We start from the raw sequence: 20,467 nt of genomic DNA on the forward strand, positions 1-20,467 counted from the left end.
TTGAAAATTCTCCACAAAACAAAGCTACTTCGGCTTGACTTTTTCACAAATTGTTGCATTTTGCAGGGCACTGTTCAGCAAGACGATGCAGCAAAGACATTTGTTTCAGGCCTCTAACAGGAAGCTGCAAGATGACATGAAGGACAACATGCGGCGCTACAAGAGTGAGAAGGCCAAGCTACAGGAACAACTGGCATCGCTACGTAGCCAGCTAGAGGACTACCACCTAGACACTGGTTGCAGCCACGGCACGTCAGATAAAACAGCTGGCCAACTGGACATGGCCAGTCATCAAAAACATTCCCGTTATTACATACAACCAAAGTTTGCTCATGCCAAGAAGTGGAAAGCAGGACAAGGCAGGTATCTTATGCCTAAGGGCAGACTGGCATTACAGAGCCTTTCTGATTGTAGTTCAAACAGGAAATCCAGCTACAAACCCTTCCTCACTGAGCGACCACATTATCTACCACAGCTAGACCAGGCTGTAGTTAGCAGAGCAGCCAAGAATTTAGAGTGGTACTCTGGATATAATCTTGGGGGAACCACATCCAAACTTCCACCATTGTCCAAGAATCTTTCTGTACAGCGGCCCACTGTAAAGGGGTCCAAATCTCCAGAATCAGGGGCTGGCAGCGGGAACCCAGATACACTGGCTACTGTCAGCACACCTGACATCATGACATGTGACAGTAGGCAAGATCTTGACACAATGAGCTTCAAACCTGAGGCTTCAAAGCTGGCCAAAGGCATTGATGATGTGACTCGTGCCAAAGCTGCACCTGTGATGATGGTACCCAAACTATCCCTGCCATCAGAACCTTACTCTAGTCCCCGGAGTGGGCATTCACCAGACGGCATTACTAAGGAGTCACCTCAAGCATTGTATCTTCACGCAGAGTTACAAGTCCTAAGACCACCACCACCAGCTTTGGGAGCAGACAAGCGGAAAACTACTCCCCGAAGCCAGCCTTCAGGATTACTGAGTATGCCTTTATCATCAAAAAAGATAAAAAAGGCCCCAAACAGTCAACATTTACAGACAAAAGCTAACCCATCAGACGGTTTGAATGTCCTGATAGCGACAGAGAGCACGAAGAGGGTAAATCCCCCTGTGAAACCAGCAGATGGGAGTTGCAATCCACTCAAACCACCCAGCATAACTCTTAGGCCAGCGTCTAAAACTGGAGAACTAGAAAGACTGAAATCTATTCTGAGCATAGGAAATCAAAGTCCATCTGGGAACAACAAAGGTGATCGTAAACAGAAGGATCCTAGTACGAGGTGGAAAGCCATGTATCTCAAAATCATGGATCCTCAAAAAAGATCACAGATGTTAGCGGACATAGTATTTGCCGTTCGTGCCAAAATGAGGGAGAATGAACATCAGCTGAAGTTTGGGGAAAATCCGGAGGATCCCATCACCCACAATACTTTGTGTGATTTCTTACTGTACAAACCTCAGAAACATACCATCAACAAAACAAAGGTGAGAAGTTACAGAAGTTACAATTGATTAAGTGTAGTGTGGCAACCTCTGTGGACAAGGGCGTCAGCACACCAGCACGCCCAAGGAGCCTCTCACAAATGCGGTCGCTGTGAATTCCAGCTCATCTTGGCTTTCCCCTCCATGTCGGCAGGCATGCCAGCAACCTGTGAATGGCCGTAGATTTCCTGGGGGCTCTGCTCGGTTTCCTCCCACCATAATGCTGGCTGTCGTATAAGTGAAATATTCTTGAATACGGTGTAAAACACCAATCAAATAAAATAAATAATAACTAAACCTTCCCAGCACTCAGTGAGCTTCTTCCAAATATTCAAGCAAAAAAGAGTACACATTTATTTCTATTTCTATTTTCAGAAGCACAACCCCAGGGCAATGCCACACCACACAGCAGTTAGGTCCAGCCGTAAGTCCCACGCTGCCCAACTCCAGGAGTACCTGCGCAATTCATTGAGGAATCGCCCAATGATTGAGCACCTAGAAGCAGAGGAGTACAGGCTGATGCGCTACGGCAAGCATCGTTACCTTCTCCAAGACATGTGACATGTAGTGGTTAGGGGGTGTGTGGTGGCGGGTTGTGGCGTGTGATGGTGGGGGGTGGGGGGGTGTATTGGGTCTTTGGGAAGAGGAGGGATGTGGGGGTGGGGGGAGGGATTGGGGGGTGGGGGTGGGGTGTGAGGGATAGGGTGGTGGTGGTGGTGCTTATGGGTTGTTTTAATTGTCTATGCTTGTCAAACTTTACACTACTGCCAAACAGTGTTCAAAACAAAAAAAGGCACAAGGGTTCATTTAGACATTTGAACATGTCTAGAGGTTGACAGAGACACTTTACTGATAGCTGAAAGGAAACAATGAAAAGCATGCAACCTAAAGAATCAACACACTGTGGGAAAGATATTCGATATCACTTTGATTGTGCGTAAACAGATTGCAGACAATACTATCCCAATTCTTCCCCAATTTTGTACATAACAAGTAACATGGGGAGAAATGTTGCACATAAAGAATTTGATCATGGATGACTGTATCACACTGACTAGGTGGACTAGGTCCATGAAAAATAATTTCTTCCCTAAATACTCCTTTCAAAATGTTCCTGATTGGAAGACTGTGTAGAAATGAAAAAAAAACACTAAAGAACTAGTGTGTACTCACAAGGAATTTCGGTCTGAACTAGACAGTGAATCAGTGCTTGATCTTCCTCTTAACATGGAGGCCGAATTGATGTCCAGTTTGCTGGAAGACTGACTACCACTGGTCAGCCTGAAACAGAATATAAACAATAGATGAATACCACAGCAAGGTCAGTTGTACAGCACATTTGTTTGACACTCATTATGAGACTATCCAATGTGTATTTTTTTCCTTTCATAAATAAACTATGACTGTATTCCATTGTTTCTTCTCATTATTGGCACTACTCATGTATATATTCCTAGATTCAGCATCCCTGAAAGCAAACAATTAAAAATAAAAACATTGACTTTACGTCATCTAAATACTTCATAATACTGCTACACATAACACATTTCTCTTACCTTATTTACTTATTTATTTCATTGGTGTTTAACTGTGTACCATAGAGTGGCTCCTAAAGTTAAATTAATTTATTTGATAGTTGTTTTACGTCATACTCAAGAATATTTTACATGTATGACAGCATTACTGTGGGAGGAAAACAAGCAGAGGCCAGGGGAAAACCCACGACCATTTCGCAAGTTGTTAGCAGACCTTCATACATACAAACCCAGATGAAGCCAGTGTGCAGTGGCCATGTTAAATGGCAGTGGCAATGCTAAATCACAGTACAAGGTGACTACTGAACTCACCTTGTGACAGCAGGCTTAAGAGGAAGAGTCTTTGGAGGGAGCATCAGGTTGCTCTCCGAGAAACCGTTTGTTTTCTTGACGTCATTTTGTTCAGCAGAGGCATTGCCCCCAGTCTGGGAACTCTCCACCAAGGGAGATAGGGGTGGGGCGGTCTGGTCACTTTGGGCATCCCCTGCAAACAGCAGTTCCTGAGGGGTGGCCGTTTTCCTCCTGGCCTGATAAACAGACCAACACAATTATATACTAGCTATCATAAACAAAATGAAGGTTGTACTTCCTTCAGCATTTATAACCACGTGAATTTATTTAAACATTGATTGTATAGTATGACACCTGAGGTGGAAATCCAATACTTTGAATCTGATATCTTTTGAAAATTTTCAAGACACCACAAACGTGTCAAGACCAAAAACGTTAGCCCACAACACAGCTTGTAAAAAACAATTGTCAACTTCCCACTGTAAATCAAATGCTTTAAAAAAATAATAACCGTTAAACAGTGACGGTATATGGCATACGTTTTTGTATATGTTTATTATTCGATTTGTGAAATAATCAGAAATATCTTAAAGACATTTTGGTTGGCTAAAGTCATTACCCCTCAAAACACAGGTGGCATGCCCAGCACACCAATTCACTGAATTTGTCTCCAGCAATGCCCACTTTTACATTTCACAAGTCTTGCTCTATTTAGGAGTCTTCCAGAAACAAATTCATTGAAAGAGCAAGAGTATAGCTATGTAGTTTCAAATTTGCAACCATATTTGTCCATCACCAGTATCTATCAGAAATAACAAAGTCAAAAATGAAAGGACATGAATAACTACACATAACACTGGCAAGGTTTTGGTTCACATGTTGTTTCCTGTGGCTCCAAAACTCACACTTCACTGTAACCCCAATCCAGATCATTTGTTTGTTTTACTATTTAAGCGAATATATAATTTCTTGAACCGGCAGTTCATTAAATTTTGCTTACGACAGGTGTGCTGCAGAATACCATATTTTAATAAAGCTCAAGTTTTATCAACCCACGTCACCATAAGCAGCAGATATAACTGCAATGACAGATTTTAAAACAATTAAAACTTGCAGCAAACCAAGAAGATAAGACCATGAATCAATTATGTCTGTAAATGTAGTCAAGGATTATTCATTTTACTGGTATTATATTTTACAAGAGCTTTCAATTAAAGCTGAAAGAATTACTCATTAAGGCTGACAGCATATAAAATAAAAAAAGTAGAAAACAGAGACATGAGAATAACCTCCTTCATAGAAATGGACAGGTAAAAGCATGCAGTGTTACACCACACTGATTCCACATCCATTAGAGTAGGAGACGGCCAGAGATCAGTTCTGTATGATAATCCCAGCAGACTTACACATGGCGTCATAATCAGCCAGTCCTCCAAGAGATTACCCTGTTAGTGTAGATACGCGGTCCAGGGGAGAGCAGCGGGTACAAACAGAGGTTAACTGTACATATTTGGTATCAGGCTGGTATATGATAAACACACAGACTACATGGGATGTGACTATACTGTAGAGGTACATGTATATGGTAGCAGTTAATACTGAACTGAAGGCTAGTACATGTCTTTAGAATATGTGTGGTTACGATGAAATGATGGTCTCTTCATATACATACTGGGATTGTACCAAAGCCAAGTCCTAAATATATCCACGGGGACTGAAATTCAACAAGTGACCAAATAAAGGTATTGCCTATGAAATTTTATCCGCTATCAAAATTGTTTCAAAGCTTACACATGGGTTCATTCAGGATGTGCTAAATGTAGGAAATTATGTACCCTATTCAATGCTTCTGATAATGATGTCATGCCTGAAGTCTCTTTAGATCCACAGGTATATTACCTGTACTGTGCTGTGATCTAAATGCTTTATGTTCTCAATAAAGGTTATTTTTCATGCAGAAAAATTAGCCCATTACTTTCCTTCATGTACATGTGTTTTAATAGAATGTGCACACATATGTTCAGTTGGTGTAGGACATGCGACATAATATGCACAAGAAAAACAGTCAAGACAAAACATATTGATATGAACACAGTGTGAACAAGATACAACAGAACAGTTAATAACAATGTGAGTGAAACATGACAACACCCTTATCTCTTAACCTTTTTGCATTCAAATAAGATAATTTGGATTAGATCATGAAGTAATTAAATCCTGGACATAAAATGAATTTCTCAATCTTCGCCACATGTTTTGCAGTATCAAAACATACTGTTAAGGCAGATCGTTTTGTTTGTCCTCACTAATGACAGTTAAGAAACAGAACTTTCCAAAAATGTTAATCCAAACTTGGTAATTCCACCCTACTTGATTTTACCATTGAGATTCTAATGTGCTGTACAGGAGCAAAGCTCTGGACGGTAGCCTTCCCCTAGGTATCCCTTAATTCTGTACATAAATCACATACCGATATCGCTCCAGTATGCCGTGGAATTATGGCAGAAATTAACATACAGGTGAACGGACAAATTTCAAGACATATATGACCACAAGGAAGGGCGAATGATCTGAACAGATTAAGCTTGGCAGACTATGTCAAGCTTCATGAAACAACAGTATGCAAAAACATGAGAAATCAGGGCTAAACAAATCTGTAAGTTTCTTATCTTTAAATTAAGTAACTAAAATTAAAGGTGAAGACCTCTAAAAGTCAAAGTAGGCATCACTAAATGAACCACTTAAAACTATGCATAAATATGCTTTCACCTATTTTTCTAGATTTTAGTGAAAAGAGTTAAAGGCATTCAAACATTTGAATTCTAAGGCGGGATTTATGGACCATACTATCAAAGGTTTGGAACTCTGACATCACAGGAAGTTTATCCTGCTCTGATCACCACACTGAATGTTGGAATAACTCTTTTTACCCATGAGTAAACAATTACTGAAATAATGTTCCCAAAAACTCCTTCCTCCTTGTGAACATAAGGGAAAAAAGGTGATGTGATGTTAGAGTTCCAAGATACCGTCAGTATGGCTCATAAAGCCCACCATAGTGTCCAAATACTTGAATGTCTTTCAACACTTTTTTAAAAATCTGAAAAAAATAAATGAAAGTATTTTTACCTATAATTTCCTCTTGCCTGTATGATGAACCTTACTTCATAGTTTAGCTTTCTTTTACTTTAATACACAATTGTCATCAAGAAATATACTCTTATTACCCATGATCCAATACACAAATGAGAGGTAATGGCATGCAACAGGATGCTTCTGATAGCGAGAGAGAGCCAAGTTGTGGAGAATGAACTGCTGCTCACAATACCTTGGAGATTGCCATAGCGATGGTGTGTAAAGGAGAATAACCCAGGTATCTCTCAGGGAGACTCCAAGTAGAGGAGCTGCTGAAGCCAGCTACGGCCATCAGTCTAATAATGAATGAGTGCATGAGATACCATACTAAACAAACAAGCTTGCTATACACACATGATGCGGTGCATGTAAATACCAAGACCACAGAAAAAAATGAGCATGAAAAGTATTTTTAACAAATACCAATCTAACATAACAAGCTCCAGACACTCAAACTGACAACACTGTTTTGTATACTAAGAGCCTTGGTGTATGGCACATGTTTGTTACACAGTACCATTTTTCTGGCCAATATTTGCACAGACAGATTATGTTACCCACTAACACGAGAGTTGCCCTGAAAACTAACAAAACAGAAATCCATTCCTACAGTTTGTGCGCAGCAGGCATTCTTATCCCGAAATACACATGTGAGTGTATACTCAATGAGAACTACATCAAAAGTCTGATAACATATTTTCATAATTACTGGTAGAAATGTATCAATACTGCTTCGGCTTAGGAAGTAATACTTTATGAAAGGATGGCACAGGGCAAAAAACAAAACAGTACCGTTTTATGAGTATATCTCTCCTGTCGTACTGCAAATCTGTCCATACCTATCACAAACCCTGAACTTCCCAATAAAGACATGCAAACACAAACATGTGCTAATGTGAATGGTGGTGAGAAAACAATATAGCTGTCCGAAAGAGAGATTTATGTAATGGAGATGATGTACAGGTAAAGCAGAATGTGATGCAGGTGGCAGGAAAAGCATAGCGCTGATGGAATGAGGGTGGAGAATAACAGTAAATGTAAATATACTGACCTTTTCCTTTCGAGAAGAGTTGTCTCCCGTTGGGATTATTCCTATCCGCGGAGGAGCAGGTGCAGACTGGCTGTCAAGCATGCTGTATTTGGTTGTCAGCGTTTGGTCAAGGCCAGATGAGGGCATGTCAGTTGTGAGTGGGGAGGGACACAACGACAAGGCAAATAATATCAGCCACACAAACCATGCAGTCACAAAAAGGGGGACAGACACGAAAAAAAAGAATTGAAACAGAAAAAAAAGGACATCAGAAAGAGAATGAGTTTGATGTTAACATCCATAAAATATACTATATCACATACTGGTTTTGGTATTTTGCTTATAAAATCCAACTTCAACAACAACGAGAATCTATAAAAGTAAACTATATAAAAATATATCTATAAAATGTGCGTCTTTTGCTATTTACATCCATGCTCTACACTACAAAAACAAAAACAATGACGTATGTTGAAAAGGTAACCATTGCATCCATTATGTAATTCCTATTTGTCAAAATATGAACTTTTAAGCCATAGAAAAAGGCACTTGAAAATAGCTAAAAGTAAAAACAAATCACCGCACCAAACCAAACTGAATGACTATGAAACAGGATAAAATCACAAGGAGAAAGAAACAAAAGCCTCTTTAATATAAAACATAAATTCAGGAGATGTGTCCAATTGCCAGTAGAGGGAAAATAAACAAAAAGTAAATGGTCTGTGTTAGCATTAGTATCATAACCTTAAGTCGCTCAATATTCATAAAATCAACACAACCTTATCTCCCGCAGCCAATAAATTAATTGTTTTTAATTCTCAAAACACAATTTTATTCATATCATTACTAATTGTCTATTCAGCATTGTTGATGTGAAAAAAAAAAAAAACTACTGATTTTAAAACATTTTATTTCCAAAGATACGTAAACTCTGTGTTGAATTGAGGGACAAGAATTCCCAGGTCCCTTTCATGAACAAGCATAAATATAAGCCTGAAGACTAGAGAAAACAAATCCACAAACATGTTTAAAACATTCAGTTTTACAACCTATTCTTTAGTGTCCATTACTTGGTCCATTCATCATTTTACAACACGATAAATTCCAACAACTCCGTATCTCACATTTTAGTAATAGCACATGTCTATAAATTTGACATTAAAATACAATCAGCATGCATAGAGAAGCCAGACAGTTATAACAGACCTGCTATGTAATGCTACAACTACAGGACTAATGTTAATAGTAACAAAGGTACTTATTATAAGAAGCCTTCGATTTCATTGTTAAAAAATCACAACACACCTGTCAACTGGGGAAGAGGAGGTAGAACTGGTTGCACTTTCTGTTTCTGAAATCAAACAGGCAACAAACAGTAGAGTAACATAAGGCACTGACAACGCTAGCCCATAATCATTTGGTTATTTTCAATGGAAACAATCCACAAAAGCAGAATTCTTACAACATATCGTGCAATGTATATATGCAGGATTGGGGTTCAATGTTGTATGTCATATGATGATGATCAGTCATTAGGAATGTGCGCATATATTGCGTCTTGTTGTGGCAAGGTGAGCCTGCTGCCACTGAAGTATCATGCCGAAGACACCAAAAAGGACAACCTACCCATCATAGTGAGACTGGGCCAACCAGTGGTATTTCCTTGCTCTGGCCTCTCAATCAAGGCAGCAGCAAGTACCATTTTTAATGTCTATGGTATGAACTGACCAGTGTTTGACACAACAGACAGACAGATTTACCATCATTATTGGTCAGCAAGTTATCCACCTCTATGTCCACCTGGTCTGCCATCATATGACATAACAGGTCAATGGTCAGTAAATTATCCACCTCACAGACTTACCATCATCATTGGTCAGCAAGTTATCTACCTCTATGTCCACTTGGTCAGCCATCATGTGGCGTAACAGGTCAATGGTTAGTAAATTATCCACCTCACAGACTTACCATCATTATTGGTCAGCAAGTTATCCACCTCTATGTCCACTTGGTCAGCCATCATATGATATAACAGGTCAATGGTCAGTAAATTATCCACCTCACAGACTTACCATCATTATTGGTCAGCAAGTTATCCACCTCTATGTCCACCTGGTCTGCCATCATATGATATAACAGGTCAATGGTCAGTAAATTATCCACCTCACAGACTTACCATCATTATTGGTAGGCAAGTTATCCACCTCTATGTCCACTTGGTCAGCCATCATGTGGCGTAACAGGTCAATGGTCAGTAAATTATCCACCTTACAGACTTACCATCATTATTGGTCAGCAAGTTATCCACCTCTATGTCCACTTGGTCAGCCATCATGTGGCGCAACAGGTCCTGCTGTAGAGTGTTGTTCAGCTCTGTCTGGTGCAGTTTGGCACACAACTCCCTGTTATCAGAATCCTTCTGTGCCAAGGCCAGTCCCTGAGAAAATGTACATGTAGATTACTTCTTCACACATTTATACAATCTTTGTAGTTGATACAACAAAAGTTATCCCCCTGATCTGCACAATATCTTAAACACGTTTTCCATACACAAATCCCTTGCCACAGCTAGTATTTCAAATGGACATAACTACACAGATTAGATTCTGATAATATTTTGAGAAGCTTCTCATCATTGCAGAGTCAATCTATGGCATATCCTATGGCTATTGAGTTTTACAACCCTATACAGAATGAAACCATGTACAGAATGACCCATGTACAGAAAGACCCGTGTACAGAATGAAACCATGTAAAGAAAGACCCATGTACACAAAGATCCGTGTACAGAATGAAACCATGTACACAAAGGCCCAAGAAAAGCGATTTTTTTTTTTTTTTGATTGGTGTTTTACACCGTACTCAAGAATATTTCACTTATACGACCGCGGCCAGCATTATGGTGGGTGGAAACCGGGCACAGCCCGGGGGAAACCCACAACCATCCGCAAGTTGCTGACAGACCTTCCCACGTACGGCCGGAGAGGAAGCCAGCATGAGCTGGACTTGAACTCACAGCGACCGCATTGGTGAGAGACGGCACAGAATGAAACCATGTACAGAATGAAACCATGTACAGAAAGACCCATGTACAGAAAGACCCATGTACAGAATGAAACCATGTACAGAATGAAACCATGTACAGAAAGACCCATGTACAAAATCGACGATGTACAGAAAAACCCACATACAGAATGAAACCATGAACATCATAATACCTGTTCTCTGTTTTAGACCCACACAGGAAATGCATGTACTGATTTGTCTTGACAAGTCTAACAACACCTATACATGGAGTTTACCTTAGTGATGGCCAGCTGGAGAAGGTGATCGATGAGGTACCTGGACTCTGCCAATGTACAGGTGTTCACCAAGCTCGTCAAGTCCACACTCTCTACATCCTCCTGTAACAAATGCATAGGTCAGGAAAGTTCAAAAGACTTAATCACAAACAATCAGCCATCAAGTTCAACAATCAAAGAAGCCAGTTAACAAAACATCACAATTCAGTTATTTGTTGAGTGATTTCCAAGGGTTATAGAAGTCCCTATAAGTAGAAATGTTTCTACTGACATATTAAGTTATGTCGCTATGCATGCTAAGGTATCAAAACAAAGATATTTACCACAGAACTGAAAAAACTTTTACAGTTTCTGAGCACATCCCTGCCTGCATCTATATTTTACATATAATGTACATAACCTTTTGTGTGAATGTGTGTATGCATGAAGGACTCAAGGAAGATTGCTTCTGTAACTAACTGATCTCCCTAAAAAAATACAGTATTATTATTATTAATGCACAATACCTTGGTCTCTTCCATCTGCATGATATGATTCTGACATTCTGAGATGTTTTCCTGAGCATAGTCAATCTGGGTCTTCACAGACTCCACCATGTCATTCAGATCTTTGATAGCATTTTTGGACTGCAAGAAGAACAGAGTAAGCAGGCTGTTAAAGATTTCGTAATTTTATCACAAAACATTCATCAAAAGTTGTAAACTACATGTAACAATGTTCTATAGTAAGTAAACTGGATGTTTCAAGCATTTCCTTTTTAAAAACTTGTTATTTTTTCAACTTGATGAAACTGACAAGTATCTTATCTAGGAAAACTCACCAATTTATCTGACTCTAGTCCATCTCTCTTGATAATCAGCTTTTCCAATTTCTTTCCCAACTTCTCTCGATGCTGTAAAGCAGAGACATGAACTAAAGGCCTATAAAATACACGTGCTTGAGACAATTAACCTAGGTGCAATGATGAAGCTTTTCAATACTGTGAAGGACTTCCACTGAAAACCGAAGATCAGCAGAAAATTACAATTCAAATTAGTTTCTTCTCTTCAAAAGAACTCTACCTCAGGTAGTACAGAGGTATATTGTTAAATGACTTACGTCTTTGTTTATCAGTATTCCTAGGAGTGTAGTAACAACTACAAATAGGTAAGATTTGATTTGATTTTGATTGGTGTTTTACACCGTACTCAAGAATATTTCACTTATACGACGGCGGCCAGCATTATGGTGGGTGGAAACCGGGCACAGCCCGGGGGAAACCCACGACCATCCGCAGGTTGCTGGCAGACCTTCCCACTTACGGCCGGAGAGGAAGCCAGCATGAGCTGGACCTGAACTCACAGCGACCGCATTGGTGAGAGGCTCCTGGGTCATTACGCTGCGCTAGCGCGCTAACCGACTGAGCAAATAGGTAAGAAGTCTGTGGAAGTCTGTGGGCAAATAAGCCTGACTACCGTATACCTGTTCTGTAGTGGCCACCTACAGCAGGTAGCTGACCAGAAGTCATCACTACAGCTTCATCCTTACCTTCATCCAGTTTTCCATGTCCTTTTCCATGTGTGATATTGTCTGCCTCCGTGTAATTACTGAAGCCACCTACAGATAAGAGTTACAAATCAAACTCAATTTCCACATTACGACAATATGAATACCACAATATCCAATATATATAGATAATCGTTTTTACATTTTTATTTGACACAGACACTTAATTTTAGATCTTATATTAATTTGAACGGATGCTTTAAAAATTAATATTAAAATAGACTACAAATATATAATTATACACTGAATCAGAAAAAAACCATAACCGTCCTTAATCACCAGTTCTTCATAGAATAAATATGTTTGTTATTTGTGCAGATTTTATACAGAAATAACATGTTAGCTATTTATAGTTTCTTACATTTTTCTCTATTGTATCCCATTTCTGTTTGGCCATTTTCGCTGAAAAGCCTGATGTTATATTCCTTCTTCGTTTCATGGGTGTGGAAGACATGGGACCTGTGACCCAAGAAACAGAGACACAAAATACGAATGTCTGGTCATTTGCTCTGCATGCAGCATTTCAACTTACCCAGGATACCATAAAAACACAGCAACACCTAAAGTTCCACATGTGCACTATTAGCAACATTCATTTACTGCTGGCTGACTACTAAGACTACCAAAACAAAACCAACAGATATTCTGGAAATTTCTGTATTGCCATTTCTCTCAGGGGACAACTGGGGCCCTAGCTGAGTGTAATGTCCAATATCTACATGTACACTGAATGCTCTGAATTGTGTAAGACCTGGAATGTAGGTGAGGGCAAAGAAAGGTAAGAACAAGCCGCACCTATGGGAATAGTTGGAGGTTTGATGTACTTTCCAACTCGCCCTGCAGCTTTCTGAGACATCGGCTTCTGTCTTTTCCTCAGAGACTCCACCTGGTAGATTATCAAAGAACAGGTGATGAGTTAGTCTTGCAGACTCATTATACTGGTAAAGCATGTCACCCACTTACTTTACATGTCAAATCATCTCAGCTTTCCAAGTAATTACATGTAATAATGTAGGGATTATGTGCTTACATGATCATGGACACTGACATTAATAATAACATAGCGCTTCGGAATGATACAAAGTGGACAAATAACATTAACTTTCGCAGGGCTACCAAATTGTGCCCTGAGACGAGTCACAAGAAGCAAATTTCAAATGCATTTAAAAAGACTGGAAAATCAAGAATGTGTTGCAGCTCACCTCTTCTTGTTTCCTTCTCAAAACAGTTTCTTTTTGTCGTTTTTCTGCCTCCAGCGTCCTGATTTTGTTCTCTTTTAACCTCTGGTCTTTCTTCAGTTGCGCCATTTCTTTAGACCGCCGTGCTTCACTCTGCTTGTTCTTCTCAGACTCCTCTTTTATTTGCTTCATTAATCTCACCTAACAAGATCAACAGGTGATTACCAGATATCCATTATACATGAGAACGACAGATTTGTGTTCAAAACAATGCTCTGGAATTGTTCACTTATATGATAGCAATCAAATTTACATGCATGGGTAATGGGAACAGGAGCTTCAGGAGTAAGCCATCAACCTTTGCAATCAGATTTACATGCATGGGTAATGGGAACAGGAGCTCCTGGAGTATGCCATCAACCTTTGAGATCAGATTTACATGTATGAGTGGTGGAAACAGGGGCTTCAGGAGTAAGCCATCAACCTTTGCAATCAGATTTACATGCATGGGTAATGGGAACAGGAGCTCCTGGAGTATGCCATCAACCTTTGAGATCAGATTTACATGTATGGGTGGTGAAACAGGAGCTCCAGAAGTAAGCCATCAACCTTTGCAATCAGATTTACATGTATGGGTGGTGGAAATAGGAGCTCCAGAAGTAAGCCATCAACCTTTGCAATCAGATTTACATGCATGGGTAATGGGAACAGGAGCTCCTGGAGTATGCCATCAACCTTTGCGATCAGATTTACATGTATGGGTGGTGGAAATAGGAGCTCCAGAAGTAAGCCATCAACCTTTGTGATCAGATTTACATGTATAGGTGGTGGGAATAGGAGCTTCAAGAGTAAGCCATCAACCTTTGCAATCAGATTTACATGCATGGGTGGTGAAACAGGAGCTCCAGAAGTAAGCCATCAACCTTTACAATCAGATTTACATGTATGGGTGGTGAAACAGGAGCTCCAGAAGTAAGCCATCTACCTTTGCAATCAGATTTACATGTATGGGTGGTGGAAACAGGAGCTCCAGAAGTAAGCCATCAACCTTTGCGATCAGATTTACATGTATGGGTGGTGGAAATAGGAGCTCCAGAAGTAAGCCATCAACCTTTGTGATCAGATTTACATGTATAGGTGGTGGGAATAGGAGCTCCAGAAGTAAGCCATCAACCTTTGCGATCAGATTTACATGTATGGGTGGTGAAACAGGAGCTTCAGGAGTAAGCCATCAACCTTTGCAATCAGATTTACATGTATGGGTGGTGGAAATAGGAGCTCCAGGAGTAAGCCATCAACCTTTGCAATCAGATTTACATGTATGGGTAATGGGAACAGGAGCTCCTGGAGTATGCCATCAACCTTTCAGATCAGATTTACATGTATGGGTGGTGAAACAGCAGCTCCAGAAGTAAGCCATCAACCTTTGCAATCAGATTTACATGTATGGGTGGTGAAACAGGAGCTCCAGGAGTAAGCCATCAACCTTTGTGATCAGATTTGAATGTATATGTGGTGAAACAGGAGCTCCAGAAGTAAGCCATCAACCTTTGCAATAAGATTTACATGTATGGGTGGTGAAACAGGAGCTCCAGAAGTAAGCCATCAACCTTTGCAATCAGATTTACATGTATGGGTGGTGGAAACAGGAGCTCCAGGAGTAAGCCATCAACCTTTGCAATCAAATTTACATGTATGGGTGGTGGAAACAGGAGCTCCAGAAGTAAGCCATCAACCTTTGCGATCAGATTTACATGTATGGGTGGTGGAAATAGGAGCTCCAGGAGTAAGCCATCAACCTTTGTGATCAGATTTACATGTATGGGTGGTGGAAACAGGAGCTTCAGGAGTAAGCCATGAACCTTTACAATCAGATTTACATGCATGGGTGGTGGAAATAGGAGCTCCAGGAGTAAGCCATCAACCTTTGCAATCAGATTTACATGTATGGGTGGTGGAAACAGGAGCTCCAGGAGTAAGCCATCAACCTTTGCGATCAGAATTACATGTATGGGTGGTGGAAATAGGAGCTCCAGGAGTAAGCCATCAACCTTTGTGATCAGATTTACATGTATGGGTGGTGGAAACAGGAGCTTCAGGAGTAAGCCACGAACCTTTACAATCAGATTTACATGCATGGGTGGTGGAAATAGGAGCTCCAGGAGTAAGCCATCAACTTTTGCAATCATATTTACATGTATGGGTGGTGAAACAGGAGCTCCAGGAGTTAGCCATCAACCTTTGTGATCAGATTTACATGTATGGGTGGTGAAACAGGAGCTCCAGGAGTAAGCCATCAACCTTTGCGATCAGATTTGCAAGTATATGTAGTGAAACAGGAGCTTCAGGAGTAAGCCACCAACCTTTGAGATCAGATTTACATGTATGAGTGGTGGAAACAGGGGCTTCAGGAGTAAGCCATCAACCTTAGTGATCAGATTTATATGCATTTGTGGTGGGAACAGGAGCTCCAGGAGTAGGCCATCAGCCTTTGCGATCAGATTTACATGTATGGGTGGAGGGAACAAGAGCTCCAGGAGTAAGCCATCAACCTTTGTGATCAGATTTACATGTAAGGGTGGTGAAACAGCAGCTCCAGAAGTAAGCCATCAACCTTTGCAATCATATTTACATGTATGGGTGGTGGAAATAGGAGCTTCAGGAGTAAGCCATCAACCTTTGTGATCAGATTTACATGTATGAGTTGTAGGAATACGAGCTCCAGGAGTAAGCCATCAACCTTCGCAATCAAATTTACATGTATGGGTGGTGAAACAGGAGCTTCAGGAGTAAGCCATGAACCTTTACAATCAAATTTACATGTATGGGTGGTGAAAACAGGAGCTTCAGGAGTAAGCCATCAACCTTTGTGATCAGATTTACATGTATGGGTGGTGAAACAGGAGCTTCAGGAGTAAGCCATCAACCTTTACAATCAAATTTACATGTATGGGTGGTGGAAACAGGAGCTTCAGTAGTAAGCCATCAACCTTTGCAATCATATTTACATGTATGGGTGGTGGAAACAGGAGCTTCAGGAGTAAGCCATCAACCTTTGCAATCATATTTACATGTATGGGTGGTGAAACAGGAGCTTCAGGAGTAAGCCATGAACCTTTGCAATCAAATTTACATGTATGGGTGGTGGAAACAGGAGCTTCAGGAGTAAGCCATCAACCTTTGTGATCAGATTTACATGTATGGGTGGTGGGAACAGGAGCTCCAGGAATAAGCCATCAACCTTTGTGATCAGATTTACATGCATGGGTGGAGGGAACAGGAGCTCCAGGAATAAGCCATCAACCTTTGCCAAGTATCTGACAAATGTCCTGACTTATAACTCTAGGTGAAAACAGTCATAGTTGCGAATATAATTTCCTTCCAGCAAGCAGTTTAAGTATAATTCTCCAAAATCCAGGTTTTCATGCTTACCTTTGTTTTCTTCATTTCTCCCATCTCATGCTGAAGTGTTTTCAATTGCTTCTCATAATGGGACTGATTTTTCACCAACTTGGCATGCTCTTTCTTAGCTGCTTGCATCTTTTTTGCTTCATTCTGAAGATCACTCAGTTTCTTCTCAAACTGCTCCTTGATTTTTTTGGCTTTGTCCGCTGATGTGCTCTCAACTTGACCTAGGATACATGAGTATATGAAAACTGTTTAACATGAACTTCACACAAAAAGCACATCGGTGAACACCGCTTATTTCTCTACATTTGGACAAGCATTGCCTGTGAATATTTCCATCACTCAATGTCAGATTAGATCCAGTGATTGACTGGCACTGTGCACATGTACTAGAAACTCTGAGGCTGAATACTCTCCTGGCTTTTCCAGTTTGGCATTCTCTCACCACAATACCGGCATTCTCTCACCACAATATTGGCATTCTCTCACCACAACACTGGCATTCTCTCACCACAAATATTGGCATTCTCTCAATACATTAGCATTCTCACGACATTGGCACTTTCTCACCACAACATAGGCATTCTCTCACCACATTAGCATTCTCACAACATTGGCACTTTCTCACCACAACATAGGCATTCTCTCACCACAATATTGGCATTCTCTCACCTCACTGGCATTCTCTCACCACAAATATTGGCATTCTCCCAACATTGGCACTTTCTCACCACAACATTGGCATTCTCTCACCTCAATATTGGCATTGTCTCACGACAATATTTGCATTCTCTCAACACATTGGCACTTTCTCACCACAATATTGGCATTCTCTCACCACAATATTGGCATTCTCTCACCACAATACCAGCATTCTCTGACCACAAATATTGGCATTCTCTGACCACAAATATTGGCATTGTCTCACCACAATATTGGCATTCTCTCAACACACAGGCACTTTCTCACCACATTGGCACTTTCTCACCACAATATTGGCATTCTCTCACCACAATATTGGCATTCTCTCACCACAATATTGGCATTCTCTCACCTCAATATTGGCATTCTCTCACCTCAATATTGGCATTCTCTCACCACAATACTGGCATTCTCTCACCACAAATATTGGCATTCTCTCGCCACAATATTGGCATTCTCTCACCACAATATTGGCATTCTCTCACCACAAATATTGGCATTCTCTCACCACAATATTGGCATTCTCTCACCACAATATTGGCATTCTCTCACCACAATATTGGCACTTTCTCACCACAATATTGGCATTCTCTCACCACAAATATTGGCATTCTCTCACCACAATATTGGCATTCTCTCACCACAATATTGGCATTCTCTCACCACAATATTGGCATTCTCTTCCCACAATACCGGCATTCTCTCACCACAATATTTGCATTCTCTCAACACATTGGCACTTTCTCACCACAATATTGGCATTCTCTCACCACAATATTGGCATTCTCTCACCTCAATATTGGCATTCTCTCACCACAATATTGGCATTCTCTCACCACAATATTGGCATTCTCTCACCACAATATTGGCATTCTCTGATCACAAATATTGGCATTCTCTCACCACAATATTGGCATTCTCTCGCCACAATATTGGCATTCTCTCACCACAATATTGGCATTCTCTCACCACAATACCGGCATTCTCTCACCACAATATTGGCATTCTCTCAACACATTGGCACTTTCTCACCACAATATTGGCATTCTCTCACCACAATATTGGCATTCTCTCACCTCAATATTGGCATTCTCTGACCACAATACTGGCATTCTCTGACCACAATATTGGCATTCTCTGACCACAAATATTGGCATTCTCTCACCACAATACTGGCATTCTCTCACCACAATATTGGCACTCTCTCACCACAATATTGGCATTCTCTCACCACAATATTGGCATTCTCTCACCACAATATTGGCACTTTCTCACCACAACACTGGCACTTTCTCACCACAATATTGGCATTCCCTCACCTCAATATTGGCATTCTCTGACCACAATACCAGCATTCTCTGACCACAAATATTGGCATTCTCTCACCACAATATTTGCATTCTCTCAACACACTGGCAATTTCTCACCACATTGGCGCTTTCTCACCACAATATTGGCATTCTCTCACCACAATATTGGCATTCTCTCACCACAAATATTGGCATTCTCTCACCACAATATTGGCATTCTCTCACCACAACACCGGCATTCCCTCACCTCAATATTGGCATTCTCTCACCACAATACTGGCATTCTCTCACCACAATATTGGCATTCTCTCACCACAAATATTGGCATTCTCTCACCACAATATTGGCATTCTCTCACCACAATATTGGCATTCTCTCACCACAATATTGGCACTTTCTCACCACAACATTGGCATTCCCTCACCACAATACCGGAATTCTCTGACCACAAATATTGGCATTCTCTCACCACAATATTTGCATTCTCTCAACACACTGGCACTTTCTCACCACATTGGCACTTTCTCACCACAATATTGGCATTCTCTGACCACAATATTGGCATTCTCTGACCACAAATATTGGCATTCTCTCACCACAAATATTGGCATTCTCTCAACACACTGGCACTTTCTCACCACATTGGCACTTTCTCACCACAATATTGTCATTCTCTCACCACAATATTGGCATTCTCTCACCACAATATTGGCATTCTCTCACCACAAATATTGGCACTTTCTCACCACAATATTGGCATTCTCTCACCACAATATTGGCATTCTCTCACCACAATATTGGCATTCTCTCACCACAAATATTGGCATTCTCTCACCACAAATATTGGCATTCTCTCACCACAATATTGGCATTCTCTCACCACAATATTGGCATTCTCTCACAACAAATACTGGCATTCTCTCACCACAATACTGGCATTCTCTCACCACAAATATTGGCATTCTCTCACCTCAATATTGGCATTCTCTCACCACAATATTGGCATTCTCTCACAACAAATACTGGCATTCTCTCACCACAATATTGGCATTCTCTCACAACAAATACTGGCATTCTCTCACCACAATATTGGCAGTTACATGTTGGTAGATACCTAAGTTAGCGAGCACTGTATCTCGTTCTATCTCTGTCTCCCTGATCTTGGCCTGTAGCTGTGTGAGTTTCTCCTCGTACTGGATACGCAGAGTGTGAAGTTTCTTCTGGCTCATCTCCAGCTCATCTATCAACTTCTGTTTGATAGAGATTTCGCATGTCAACTCAGCCAGGTCTTCATGGATGTTGTCAGAATCTAAACACAACAACACAGCATGAGCAAAGTAGACATCAGTTTATCAAGGTGGCTCTCAAAGTACTGTTTGTATTTTTTGTTGCTGTTTTTCAAAGAACCTATTAAGGGAAGCAAAAAATAGTTACCAGGCCTTATTTCAGCCATGTTTCAGAACAGGCCCTATTGATGCAGAGCCACAGACTACTTACCCTGTTTTTCGCTAACGTGATCTACAGATCTACATTTATAGGACATGT

The 20,467-nt window shown here is 40.6% G+C and overlaps 1 protein-coding gene across 2 annotated transcripts in view; it reads right to left on the reverse strand.

Annotated features, from left to right (window-relative positions):
- The window catches only part of LOC135468131 (kinesin-like protein KIF21A), a 77,873-nt gene that overhangs the window by 20,386 nt on the left and 37,020 nt on the right, over window positions 1–20,467 (reverse strand). For both annotated transcript variants that reach the window (XM_064746209.1, XM_064746208.1), the window contains exons 16-29: window positions 20,037–20,231; window positions 16,935–17,134; window positions 13,527–13,703; window positions 13,120–13,210; window positions 12,686–12,783; window positions 12,307–12,375; window positions 11,600–11,671; window positions 11,286–11,405; window positions 10,780–10,881; window positions 9,758–9,914; window positions 8,783–8,828; window positions 7,499–7,580; window positions 3,334–3,548; window positions 2,660–2,767 (exon numbers count right to left, since the gene is read on the reverse strand). In XM_064746209.1, coding sequence (XP_064602279.1) covers window positions 2,660–2,767; window positions 3,334–3,548; window positions 7,499–7,580; window positions 8,783–8,828; window positions 9,758–9,914; window positions 10,780–10,881; window positions 11,286–11,405; window positions 11,600–11,671; window positions 12,307–12,375; window positions 12,686–12,783; window positions 13,120–13,210; window positions 13,527–13,703; window positions 16,935–17,134; window positions 20,037–20,231 — 1,732 coding nt within the window. The remainder of the gene's footprint in view (window positions 1–2,659; window positions 2,768–3,333; window positions 3,549–7,498; window positions 7,581–8,782; window positions 8,829–9,757; window positions 9,915–10,779; window positions 10,882–11,285; window positions 11,406–11,599; window positions 11,672–12,306; window positions 12,376–12,685; window positions 12,784–13,119; window positions 13,211–13,526; window positions 13,704–16,934; window positions 17,135–20,036; window positions 20,232–20,467) is intronic.

This window comes from Liolophura sinensis, chromosome 6, assembly GCF_032854445.1.
Source record: "Liolophura sinensis isolate JHLJ2023 chromosome 6, CUHK_Ljap_v2, whole genome shotgun sequence".
Lineage (NCBI taxonomy): Eukaryota > Metazoa > Mollusca > Polyplacophora > Chitonida > Chitonidae > Liolophura > Liolophura sinensis.